General features: G+C 56.0%; 6 protein-coding genes across 6 annotated transcripts; 3 read left to right on the top strand and 3 right to left on the bottom strand.

Moving 5' to 3' along the window:
* Window positions 1-268: 268 nt before the first annotated feature.
* GLRG_04827 (uncharacterized protein) lies at window positions 269-655 on the top strand (the record flags this gene model as incomplete). The annotated part of the gene is made up of 1 exon (XM_008095512.1): window positions 269-655. One exon carries the CDS (start codon window positions 269-271, stop codon window positions 653-655), a length of 387 nt encoding a protein of 128 aa, XP_008093703.1.
* Window positions 656-1,148: 493 nt separating this feature from the next.
* On the top strand, window positions 1,149-1,908 carry GLRG_04828 (transporter particle component; the record flags this gene model as incomplete). Its single annotated transcript, XM_008095513.1, has 2 exons — window positions 1,149-1,354; window positions 1,458-1,908. The coding sequence occupies 2 exons, from the start codon at window positions 1,149-1,151 to the stop codon at window positions 1,906-1,908; spliced, it is 657 nt and encodes a 218-aa protein (XP_008093704.1).
* A 351-nt stretch (window positions 1,909-2,259) lies between these two features.
* GLRG_04829 (uncharacterized protein) lies at window positions 2,260-2,689 on the bottom strand (the record flags this gene model as incomplete). The annotated part of the gene is made up of 2 exons (XM_008095514.1): window positions 2,260-2,277; window positions 2,387-2,689. The coding sequence occupies 2 exons, from the start codon at window positions 2,687-2,689 to the stop codon at window positions 2,260-2,262; spliced, it is 321 nt and encodes a 106-aa protein (XP_008093705.1).
* Window positions 2,690-3,474: 785 nt separating this feature from the next.
* On the bottom strand, window positions 3,475-4,628 carry GLRG_04830 (uncharacterized protein; the record flags this gene model as incomplete). The annotated part of the gene is made up of 2 exons (XM_008095515.1): window positions 3,475-3,921; window positions 4,419-4,628. The coding sequence occupies 2 exons, from the start codon at window positions 4,626-4,628 to the stop codon at window positions 3,475-3,477; spliced, it is 657 nt and encodes a 218-aa protein (XP_008093706.1).
* A 3,528-nt stretch (window positions 4,629-8,156) lies between these two features.
* GLRG_04831 (uncharacterized protein) lies at window positions 8,157-9,284 on the top strand (the record flags this gene model as incomplete). Its single annotated transcript, XM_008095516.1, has 1 exon — window positions 8,157-9,284. One exon carries the CDS (start codon window positions 8,157-8,159, stop codon window positions 9,282-9,284), a length of 1,128 nt encoding a protein of 375 aa, XP_008093707.1.
* A 1,810-nt stretch (window positions 9,285-11,094) lies between these two features.
* GLRG_04832 (uncharacterized protein) lies at window positions 11,095-11,604 on the bottom strand (the record flags this gene model as incomplete). The annotated part of the gene is made up of 1 exon (XM_008095517.1): window positions 11,095-11,604. One exon carries the CDS (start codon window positions 11,602-11,604, stop codon window positions 11,095-11,097), a length of 510 nt encoding a protein of 169 aa, XP_008093708.1.
* Between the last annotated feature and the right edge of the window lie 957 nt (window positions 11,605-12,561).

Raw genomic sequence — 12,561 nt, forward strand, 5'->3', positions numbered from 1 at the left:
ATTGTGGACGGCTGGTGACTACAGAACGATACAATGATCTTTGTAGGGTTGCCTACAGCGGACCTTCAACATTAACGGTGCTATGGACTAACACTGTTTACAGCCCCTAACGACGAGTCCTGCGGTGGCTCTGAACAACGTTTTGTTATGACTCTTCGCCAATATTTGACGAATTCTAACGGCATACTCAGAATACGCTAAGAGTTCCCCAGTAGAGAGAGAGGGAGGGAGAAAATGTTGGCGCTGACGGCTGTACAAAGTCCCCTGGATGGTCAATGGCTTCTTCAAGCTCATCACCCCCTTCATTGACCCCATGACCCGCGACAAGCTCAAGTTCAACGAGGACATGCGCCAGTATGTGCCCGAGGAGCAGTTGTGGACCGAGTTCAGCAACGGCAAGCTCGAGTTCGAGTACGACCACAGCGTCTACTGGCCCGCCCTAAACCGCATGTGCAAAGAGAGGCGCGAGGCCCGCACGGCGCGCTGGGTCGCCGGTGGGAAGCAGATTGGCGAGCTCGAGGACTACCTCGCTGGTGCCGTCCCCAAGGGCGTCGGCGCCCCTGATGCCGCTGCCGCTGCCGCTACTGCCGCTGCTGCCGCTACTGCCACTGCCGCTGCTGCCGCTACTGCCGAGGCAACGCCCGCTGCGGAATGATATCTTTATGACTGGGCTATAGAGGATGATGTATCACGCGGCTCCCGTGAACATTCAAAAGCAATTTTAGACAGGGCTTCAATCGCTCATATTAATTCGGAAGATAGAGGAGGGCCACCACAGGGTCAAGCGGCATTGGGTTAAAACAGGTTTTTCGTTCTGCATGTTGCCTACTTTGACTATTTCCCCGGCAACATTACTACATCCTAAGCAGTTATAGCAAAACAAGATGCTTCTGAGTAATGTGCTCCTGATTCATGCTGAGTGTGAGAGGGCCGACAATTGGGAGGGGGCAAAAGCCATGATACAAAGACAGCGTTGCGAGCTCTTATCGTTATCGCCGATAAGGCTGACCCATTGGCGCCCAGAAACCCCCCCCCCCAGTTTCGCACCCCGACCGCGAGAGAAACCACAAGACGATAGCGAGACGACAGCAACACCACCGTCGCTACCACCACCACCACTGCCGCCGCCACCGCCACGACGACGCATCATGGCGAACCTCCCGACGACCAAGACCATCCCCGGCAAGGAGACGCCCGGGCTGCGCTACCCCTCCAACGGCAAGACAATCTACCACCGGCCCCTGAACCGCACCAAGACGGCCGAGCTCAGCCAGTCCAGCTTCGCCTACCTCTTCAGCGAGATGGTCTCGTACGCCCAGCGCAACGTCAAGGACATTACCGAGCTGGAGCAGCGGTGCGTGTTCCTCTCTCTCTCTCTCTCTCTGTCTCTCCCTATCCCGCTACGTATCCTCCGCATTGCTCCCGCGAACCGTTCAGCTAACAATCACCCTGCACAGGCTCAACGTCCAGGGCCACTCGATAGGCATCAAGCTCCTCGACCTCCTCCTCTTCCGCGAGCCCCCCCGGACCCAGGTCCGGCCCCTCACCATCATCGCCCTCCTCCACTTCATCAAGCAGTCGTGCTGGCAGCACCTCTTCGGCCGCCAGGCCGACCGCCTCGAGAAGTCGGCCGACCCCGCCAAGCCCGACGAGTACATGATCATCGACAACGAGCCCCTCGTCAACGCCTACATCAGCGTGCCCCGCGAGATGTCCCAGCTCAACTGCGCCGCCTACGTCGCCGGCATCGTCGAGGGCCTCTGCGACGGCGCCGGCTTCCCCGCCCGCGTGAGCGCCCACAACATCGCCGCCAAGGACGAGCACGAGATGTGGCCCGGCAAGACCGTCTTCCTTGTCAAGTTCCGCCCCGAGGTCCTCGAGAGGGAGGGCTTTCTCGGGAAGAGCTGAACGGGTGATGGGGGGGTGCATCGGCGAGGATGAGAGGGCGGTTTGCGTGATTAATGGCGTTCAGGAGGGAAGGGGAGCATCGGCGGCGTTTGGGGCGATGGCAAGATTCCGGGACTATTGTGGTACCCCTTTTTTGGTTGTTACTCGAGAGTCGTTCGAGTGAACATTTACAGGATTCAAAGGCGGCTAGAGAAAAAAAGCCGGACAAAAAAACAAGAGAGGCGTTGTCCTCGATAGTGATATGTGTCCATGGTGTAGTTCACGCGTGTTCCTCGCCAGTGGGCTTCCCAGCTCTGCAGATTGACAGACCTGCCTGCCCCCCTCCCCCCGGCTTATGGCAAGTCGCCCGTCCTAGCCCATCAGACCCATCTCGACGCCACCGCGTTGTCTTGTCGCACAAATATGAAAATTTCCCGGGTATCCACCATAACGCCAATAACCGTTCTCTGACCGGCGCACCGCCCGGGAGGCCTCTTACCGCGGCAGCCTCTTCACACCGGCGGCGCCGGCACCGCCTGCTGCTCCCTTGTCCTGCGCCCACCCGCCCGGCGGCGGGGGGTCCGCGGTTCATGAGGCCCGCCAGCCCGAGGTCCTTCCACGCCGCCTCGCGCTGCCTCTGCGTCGCCTTGGTGATGCCAAAGGCCGCGTGCTGGTCCGGCACAACGTCGTCCTCGTCCTCGGGGTTGATTGGCTGGTGCTGCGGCGGCACGTACACCTCGTCGTCGGGCAGTTTCTCCTTGCAAAAGTCCTCAAACAGGTCGGCGTCGCGGGCGCGGTGCATGTGCACGTACGTGTGGCTCGCGTCTTTGTTCTATGGGGAGGGAGCAGTGATGTTAGCCATCAGACGACTTCGGATCAACAGGAGAACAAAGTACCAATCCCATTGTTGCGTGTTCAAGGCGCCTTGCTAAGTGTCCTTTTTTCTATAGCGAAGTTGTCGTGGCAAGTGGCGGTGCCGCAACCTCGACATTCATAGAAATTGAAGTTGAATCGTGGTGTTGATGTTGATATTGACTAAAGACCTCGAGGCCCAGCTCGACATTGAATCCCCCACTACTCGGCAGTGTCCTAGCAGGGGTCACCTTGCGTAGCGTACATCTTCACCGAGGTGTGGACGCGCACGTCCATCTACCCTCACCTCCAACTACACCTGCCCTTCTACTTTTACTTGACCGGGGCTATCACATCTCACATCTCGAAATCTGCGACCGTATGAATTTAGTCCTTGAATTGAGTGCCTATTGGTCATCTTTTGTGGCAGACACGCATTCACCTAATGTCACCATGTCACCATAATCCCAAGTCACACCGATGGCTTTCTTCATCAAGCTGCTGCGCTTGAAATGAATGTCACTAGCCAGAAAATGACAACTCTGAAACTAGACAAGCAACGTTGTGTGCCCTTCAATGGTCCGGAATTCACGCAAAACGGCTACATGGAGGATCACAAGTGAATTAATTCTATTGTTATACCGTATTATGGGTAATCAGGTAGTCGGATCCCCTCACTGGCCTGTAGCCTTGCGTGGAAATGACCTCCAGCGCGTGTCTTCTCAGAAGCAAGAGCTAGAACCGTCGTCGCCAGGTTGTCTCATCATCAGACCCCGCATCATCGTCACCATCGTCACCAGAGTCCTCATCACCATCCTCGTCTGTAGGATCCTCGTCGTTGGTGTTGTCATCTGGATTCTCGTCATCTGGATTCTCGTCACCAGAGCCCTCGTCAGCATCTCCATCGTTGTCATCAGACTCGTTGTCATCAGACTCGTTGTTGTCGTCAGGGTCACCAGAGCCCTCGTCAGCATCTCCATCGTTGTCATCAGACTCGTTGTCATCAGACTCGTTGTTGTCGTCAGGGTCGTCAGACTCGCCGTCATCAGACTCGCCGTCGTCAGACTCGCCGTCGTCAGACTCGCCGTCGTCAGAGTCCGCGTCGTCAGGTTCTCCGTCGTCATCAGAGTCCCCATTGTCAAAGTCCTCTTCGGGGATCTCGTCATCCGGGTCCTCGTCAAACTGTCGTGATTGATGTCGCTGAAGATTCTAGCGACTGCCGTCGTAGGAGCCCCCGACAACAATGCTGAGAGTCGCTTCGTCATTGGTCCAAATGCCATTTTTGCCATTGACGATGCACGTTGTTTGCATCGGGTTCATCATTCGGGCAGCAAGCAGCGAGGCGTCAATCTCGACAGTATCTTTCAGGGCGCAGACATACGTGAAGCATGACCCATGATGCTTGGCGTCGCAGCCGCCCGTCTTCTCCAACTTGAGTCTGCCCATGGCGTTCCATTCAGCGAAGAGGGCTTGGCAGTCAAGTGGGTTCGGGCGAGGATTTGTGCCGACGGGCTAAAACGTCTTGTCAGCTTTGATGTGTCAGGGCAACAGGCCAGCATGGCGTGAGAGGTTGAAAGGCCGGTACCATAGGCTGATAGTTTTCCAAGTGAAAAAAACTGTTTCACGGGCCTATGGAAAGGCGTACCAATAGTAGAGGAGCAAGGAGAGGACAAACTTACGTCGAAGCATTGCCAATTGGTGCCAACGCCCGGGATCATCTTGGAAGTCATGGACTTTCCATTGTTGGTTCGTACCTCGGAGTGAGGACGCTTTGGAAGGATGGCCGGGGTCTTGCCATGGCCGGTTTGCCGAGACTTGGTGCCGATGGGACTGGCGGCGGCGAGGGCTACCAACGAGAGGGTGGCAAGAGACAGAGTAGGGCAAACCATCTCGACGGGTAGCTGGGTTGTCTGCTGGTGTAGACGTGTGTCAAGGACGCGTTACTGATAAGTAATGCAGTGAGAATGTGTGTTGGTTCCAAAAAAAAAAAGAGGGCGAAGTGTGGATGTTGATGGGAGATGAAGAATGGAAAACAGCAGAGGTTGACCGTATGGGTTGTGGGGGGGGTTATATACGAGAGCAGGAGGGTGGACGAGGAGACGGATCACTCGACAGATCAACTGCCTCTCTCGAAGAGAGAAGGAAGCTGCTGTGAGCCAAACCGATAGATGCTCATGGAAACCGACCGACCGACGCTTCGTTCATGGAAGGAAGTGAACCACGGGTCTTGCCATGGCAGGTATGGCAGGCAAGGAAATCATCGGGAAAGAACCATCTCGGCAAGCTGCAGAGAGGTCTTTGGCTTCCTCGGTCCTGCCTTGGTAACGCCAACTTCCTCGTGGCAACGTATCATGTCACGTCAAGCGATTTTGGGGCGACACGGCAGTAGCGGTAGGTAGGGCTATTGCCACATGGTAGATGACACCGATCCAGAGCACATCCTCGAACAACCTCGAGTAGACTTTTTTTTTTGTTCTTTCCCGTGCCAGAATATCTGACTGTTCATGTACTGTGACACCAGGTACGCGTGCAACCGCACCGCTACTGGCTCAGCTGAGGATAATTACACTACAGCAGTCAGTCGCGTGTCTCCCATGTGCCTACTCTACTCTTGGTAGCTACCATTGTATTCAAAACAGCTGCCTCGGTCACCATCTTTGTTCCCTCAATGTCTCAACTGCAAGGGAAACAATAGCCTATCTGAACAATCGTCTTCTCCCCTTCCTACTCAAGAAGCATTCGGGGTCTCCCATCGTCCTCGACGTCCTCGACCCTGCCGAATAGGTGCCCTGGAGTTCCCATTCGTATCTGGCCTAGAGCGTGTACCTTCTCTTCTTCTGTTCTAATCAGGTCATATTCACTACCTAGTTGTTATCATGAAAAAGAAATGGCCAATTGATCTCTTTGGGTCTTCCAATGGAACTCATCGTATGAGCACTTGGCCTTGGGGCAGTCACATTGCTGCTGCCGCTGCCGCCGCCAGCGAGGCGGATCTCCATGAATACCAAACCATTGTCTTCGACCCCCGACATCTGGCATCAGGAACATCTGGCATCAGGAGGTCGGCCATGGTCACGTCGAGCGAGCTCGTTGTGACAATCTCTCCTCACGGAACAATCTGTGTTCGTTGGTTGATGACAGCTCATCTTGGGTAAGTGGCTGAACGAAAATCCCTCTCAAGCCGCGTTGACTACGAGACAAAGGGCTTGTTTGTTGCTTTCACGAGGACCAAGATGTGAATGTGACACAGCAGTGACGGCCGCTTACTAGTCACTAACCAATCCTAGTCACTGTTGCGGCTCCCAGGGCATTGAATTTGATCTTACGGAAGTAATCCTCATTTGATGGCGCAAAGAAGAAGAAAAACTACAGAAAACGGAAGGGTATGTACCTCGTCTCCAAGAAGCCGTGGGCTTGGGGAAATAGACGACAACCTCTGTTCTATACACGCTCTTGGCTTTCGGGTAGAAGGTACTGAGCCATAACAACGTAGTCGAGTCTGATGAGGCTGGACCTGCTATGTTATTGTTTCTTAGTACGGCAACGCCTGTCTTTCATATCTCGAATGGTGCATAGAAAAGCCCGAGTGCACATACTAAAGCCACCGGACAATAGACCATGCGGTACGATACATGAGAATGATGACACACTTGGCCTTTTTGAACCCTCCGAATTACTTGACAGACTGTGTTGCGCGAGATCATTCCTGAACAGAAACCACATCTTGATTCTTAGTTCCGCGATATAAGCGACGTCCAAACATACACCAAAAGCATATATCCTGGAATATATCGATCCACTACCCCTTATTCCCCAAATCAAACCTTCCCCCCCCCCCCCCCCCTCCCGTCCATCTCTAACAAAATCATCTGCATCACCTTCTCATCCTCTTCAGCCAGCCGCCGAATCTCCTTCCGAACTTGAAATGCCGCTCCAACCCCACAAGCAGCAAGAATGACGACAGCGGAGACCACGGCGGCGACGACCAAGAGAGGGTCCATGACTCCGTCGCTCTCCCGGTCACGTCGCTGCCCGCGGCCTGGGTATCGACGGCGGGGCCCGTGCTGGTATATTCGCGCGCTCCTCCTCCCGTCTCGGCGCTCCGCTTCGCCGTGCTCGAAACCCGCTCCTCGATGGTCCTCGTCCGGCTGAGGGTGACGTGCCCGTCGGATCGCGGCGGGGTCGAGTCAGGACACATTGACGGGCCCGTCAAGCGCTTCGGAGGGGGGGGGGCTGTGTGCCAAGAAGCGCGATGTTGAAGCAAACCTAAAACGGATGGTGATGATGGCGATCGGTGATGATGGAACCCGGCCTTCCTCTCGAGGTGCTCTGCGTTTTTGTATATCCCGGGTGTATGTATGTATCGTTACAGTTGGAGACTTGCTCTTCATCTAGTCATCGAGCCCGCGTAGTCATATATATGCCCCCTAGCAAACAAAGCAGCCCCTCGCCCCCGAACAAGGCCGCGGGCACGACACAACGTCCACAAAGGAGAACGAAACTCGCCCTCTCTCGTCCTCTCTCGTCCTCTCTCACCCTCTCCTCGACCGTCCCTTCCATCTCCTTCCATCAAGGCCTCGGTCTCTTCACACACAACCAACCTGTTCTCCCGGGTCATTCTGTAACAAGCCCCCGGCCCTTCCACGGCAGGTACGCGACGCGAGCAACCTCGTCTCCGCGTCTGTTTACCTTGTTCATCTGGTCAACCTCTTATTCTTACTTCCCTTTTCTTCTCCTTTTGCTCTTACACAGAGGTTGTTTGAGTCTGCCCGACTTTTTCCCTTTAGGGCCTCAACCAAACAAGGCCCAATATCCACGCGCCTTCCCTCCTCGGCCGCCGCCCCGCCCCCCCCCCCCCCCAACTTACACGCAAAAGCCATTGTTTACCTTACTCACCTCTACACACTTGTGCCTTGCGTTCACTCAAGGTGTAAAGATTAACCTGTTCTCATCGGTTCTAACTTAAGACCTGTAAACAGAGCGAGATATATAGCACGTCAGGGCCCAGACCTTTTTGAGACGAGGGCTGCGTTCTTTCTCCTTTTGCACTTGCAAACAAGACGACAACAACGACAACAACAAAACTCACCCTGTCGCCCCCCATTAGTATGTGGACAATTCCTCGCCAGCCTTCACTCAGTCTTATCCAGAATACTGACAATCTCACTCTCACAGGTTCTCAAGTGAAAGATCTTGCGCTGTTGGCATTGAATATCAACAGTTAGTTACCTGACTTTTGTCTTGTACTCAGCAACTGGCTATAACTTGCACACTGCGACTTGCCTCACTCACAATACGACCTACGTCAATGACAGCAACAATTCAACAACTTGAGACTCGCACCTAACCCCATCACGCTCATGCGGCACTCAAGATCGCTCTCAGCACAAGCAACAGCCTCCCTCTCACCCGCCAGGATGGCTGCCGCTCTGAGATTCACCTACCTTCCCATCATCCCCTCCCCATCCCCAACCCCAACCTTCACGATCCTCACCCACACCTCCATCGTCCTCACCGCTGACCGGGTCCCTTCGATGACAACCGTCGTCGGCCTGGGCCCGAGAGCGGTCTCCTACACCACAGTCTACGTCACCCCGACCACCTCGACCACCTTGGCCCCTGAGGTGCCTGAGCACCGAGACCCCGTCTACGGCGACCTCACCTGGTCCTACGTCGTCCTCCTCTGCGTTCCCTTTGTCGTCCTCGCCGTCGCCCTGTACAGCAACTACCGCGACCGCCATCGCCGCGTCTTCGACCAAGACATTGAGATGCAGTCCTTCCAGAAGTTCTGGTTCCCCTGGCGCGAGCTCGATCCGGGCGAGGTACCCAACGAGGTAAGCAGACCCGCCGCCGCCGCCGCCGCCCAAGGCCTCAGCCGGAAGGAACGCAGATACGCGTGGCACCCTTCCGACGACGACCCCATGCCCCCCGTGACTATCTACAGCGACCCACCCTCCTGGGGCCGCCGCCACTCGTGGTGGGAAGTTGCGGCCTATCATCCGGCCTGCCCGACCCCCCTGACGTCCCAACGCAGAAGACAAGCAGCCGTCGCTGACTACTCCGACAAACAGATCTACGGCCGAACCGGATCCCGCCGCAACGCTGACCCAGAGGAGCTCGCCAAAGACGGCGACGAGACCGCCAGCGACAACGACTCCGTCACCGCAACGACCGGCCGGGCCTCTCCAAACATCGGCCCCTGGAGCAGCAGTGTCCGCGGCGGCGGCAACGCCGAGTCCGCCAGCCCGAACCCCTGGGCCGCCCACATCCCCTCGTACTACGGCAACCTCCCCCTCCCCGTGTCCCCCGTCTCCAAGCGCTCTCCCTCTCAGGGCACCGGCGCCGCCGGTGCTGGCTCGAGCAACGCGGGTGAGGCGCAGGTCCCGGCTGGGATCTCAACGACTGTCCAGCGCCGCGCCGACCGAAGCCGCAGCCGCTTCGACCTCTCCTCCGAGGACGAGGCCGGTGGTCAGCCTGCCGAGCCGCAGCACTCCTACTATGCCGACCCCAGCACCCGAGCCGGCAAACAGCCCGTCAAGCCCTAGAACAGCGACGACAGGCGAGACCGGGTCGATGGCCCGGACGTGGAGGTATCGGCAGCTGGAGCTTCCGGTACCTCTACCGCCGCCGCCACCAAGTCCGGATCGAAAGCCAGAGCTGGGGCTGAGGCCAGATCTGGAGTCAGCTTCGGAGGGAAAGTCAAATCCGGAGGTGGTACTGAATCATCACGCTACGCCTCCTCATCGCCCTCCCCCGCTCGGCGCCCGATGGCCAATAGCCCCTCCTCTTCCGGGGCATCCCAGCAACCCGCCACTTCGGCAACGGAGATCAGGCGTCAGCGCCATCGCAGATCATCGCCCAACGAGTGGCCCCGTGTCTGCTCCGGCTGTGGCCAGGTAGGGTAGGTCCGTTCGCCATCAGCGCCAAGGTACGGTAGAGTGGTGTGTGGAACGCGTGCGAGAGGAAGCAAGGTTCGGGAAGCGTGCGGTGGGGGGGGAGATGAACAGGGCTGCCCGCGAGTTGGGCTTTGATCGCTTTGCAAGAACTCTCTGGACGAAAAGCGACGGCCCCTGCGGCCCGCTAGGCGACTTGGCTTTCTACGTCAGAATGCTGGAGTTCGTCGTCGATATACGCATCAGGATCGACGACGATGCCACCCTTTTGGCTGAGACAGGTAACATACATCCCCTCTGCCTATCCTAGCATGACACGCCTTTCTAACATGTGCGTGTGGCTTCATTGTAGTTTAGTTCCCTCTTGGATCTTGGATGAGATGGAGGGGCGGCTAAAGTTTGTTTGTGTGTAGAGCGAGGATACTAGTAAGCTCTTGTGGGGATAGATCGGGGTTCGGCACGTATCTGTGGCTTTTTCTTTTCTTTTTTCCTTTCACAATGGTCACGGCATGAATGTGATCGCCGAGGTGGACCAGCTTTTATATGTCAGCTCGTCATCTTGTGATGGGGGGGAGAAGGGGTCTACCCTAACAAACGTGCGGAGTTTCATCTCATCACTTTAGCCAAAATGTCAATGGGAAGGGTGACTATGTCTTGACATTCAAGATCGAGTGAGAAAGATGTGTGTAAGCGGAAAGAAATAATGAGGGATGAGCCGCCAGCCAGAGCGCTTCTTGACTGCGGTGTCCCTGTGAACTCTTTGATTCCCTTGCCAAATACCCAAATGCATGGAGTGGCCGTCTAACAAAAGGCGAACAGTAATATCCCTTCCAGTACACCATTTCCCTCACAATTCGCAAGTGGTGACGCAACTACACACCTTTCCCCCCAAGACTGTAAACTTGCCCCAAAACCTTTGTACCTCAAAGTGGTGGTGCTGTTCTCCCAATGAAGAATCGACATGTAGAATCCCTGCTCTTGCGGCATACGCAGAGGCTGAACCGGTACTCCGTGGCTCGTAACCCTAATGCCCTCGCGCATATTATGGCACAGGGAAAACCCCTCTCGGCAGGGTACTGAATCGCAAAAGTGCCACTGCTTGCTCGCTGGTAATTGATTGCCCATGCATTGACTCCAAAAAACGCCTGGTCGTAATTATGGTGGCCCATTTTCCCTGTGATTGATGACACGGACCGACAAAAAAGAGAATGAGGCTGAAAACCACCCGATGTGGCCTTTTGGGTGATCGTAAGACAAAGTCGTTGCATATAATACAAGCTGAAGGGAATAGCGGCTCAAATGTACGGTATCGAAAGTAGTGGTGGCGGTGGGGCCGGCGGCGGCGGCAGTGGTGTTGGCGGCGGGCGAATGCCTTGGTGAGCTCTTTATATATGCATCGGCAGAACGGTGAGATATATCTCTGGCAGACCTCTGTGGAGAAGTGATGCGAAAGGTGTTTCCCTCAGTGGTTCTTCTCAGAATCGCCCCAGATAGGTGCGCCCAGAGGCTTGCTGACGCCGAATCCCACGCCAACACCGATACCAATAATAAGAAGGCCGATTGCGACCTTCATGATGATGCGGTTCTTCTTGCTCATGCGCGCCATGCAGGCGCAGGAGCCACGGTCACGCTTCGCAGCCTTTGCCTTGGCCTTCCAATCCTGCTTGCCCGGCCATATCGTTGGGCAGTCCTTTGTAGTTGTGATGCTCTTCATGGCGTAAGGGTCGGTGGATGACGTCGTGGTGATCATGGCCTCAATATCCGTATCAAAGGGGTTCTCGTTCCGGTACGACCGCGGTGTAGAGAGATTGCTGTCACGGGGCATCTCCAAGCTCTTCTCGGGAGTCGAGGCGATGGGAGTCAGATTGCCGGAGGTGACGCCATCGGAGAGTTTTGCGTACGCTGCCTTCTCGGGAAGGGCGACGCTAGTGACATGGTGGTGGACAGCCACCTTTTCCTGCGGGACGGCCATGGGTGCGGAGGATATGTGTTTGGCGAGACTAGCTAGGCGGGTTAACAATATGTGCGGTCACAGTATTGTATCGAGTCAAAAGAGCTCGGTGTCCCGAGGTGTATGACCCAAGAAATGGAGAGAACAAGCGGTTGCCCGAGTCTATCAAGGAAAAGACGGGTTAGTCAGGACATGACGAGGTTGAGAAGTATGAATGGGCCAGAGAGGCTGGGAGAAGGAGGCAAGGCAGGGTAAGAATTGGGATCAACAGGATCCATCCAACCGACGGGAAGAATTGGGGTGACGTACATCAAAAGGTACCCCCAAGAGGCAGTCTGGTACGGAAGGAATGAAGAATGACAGCGTCGGCCGACAGGGGAGTAGTTTTGGTGATGGAGCAGTAACCTGATATCAAGCCGCTCGAAAGGTACCGGCCAGCAGGTGAAGGGGCTGTGCAAGTATCGAGTCGAATTGTCTTTTGCAGCGGCAGGCGGGTGTTGGAATCGAAGTCTTCGGGGCAGGGAGGGTCGGTATGGTGATGTCAACCCGGCAATGGAATGGTGGTTGGCGGCAAGTTGTAGGAAGCGAGACACGAGGCGAGGAAAGGGAGAGATGGAGAGAGGCGAGTAGAGGGAGGAGGGGAGCGAGGTAGAAGAAGGGTCCTCAGAAGCAGGAGCAGCTAAGTATCTGTCGGAATCTCGTCCCAACCTTGTGGTGGAAGTGGAGAGGAGGATGTTTTAGCCTAGAGAAGGACGCGAGAGAGGGAGAGAGAGGAAGCAGCGAAGACGGGACGAGGATGGCGAATTGAACGACGTTGAAACCAGAAAGTGTCGGCCTGTTTGACAGCAGGGCTTTTGGCTCGACCTTGGGAGGCTTGGCGGACTTGTTGCAAAGCTGAACCCTCGAAGGAAAGACACGGCCGGAGAGAAGTGGACTGAGAGGAGAGAGAGCGTGCAGGCACTGGGGTGTCACGATGGT

The sequence above is a fragment of the Colletotrichum graminicola genome, assembly GCF_000149035.1.
Source record: "Colletotrichum graminicola M1.001 genomic scaffold supercont1.16, whole genome shotgun sequence".
Taxonomy (NCBI): domain Eukaryota; kingdom Fungi; phylum Ascomycota; class Sordariomycetes; order Glomerellales; family Glomerellaceae; genus Colletotrichum; species Colletotrichum graminicola.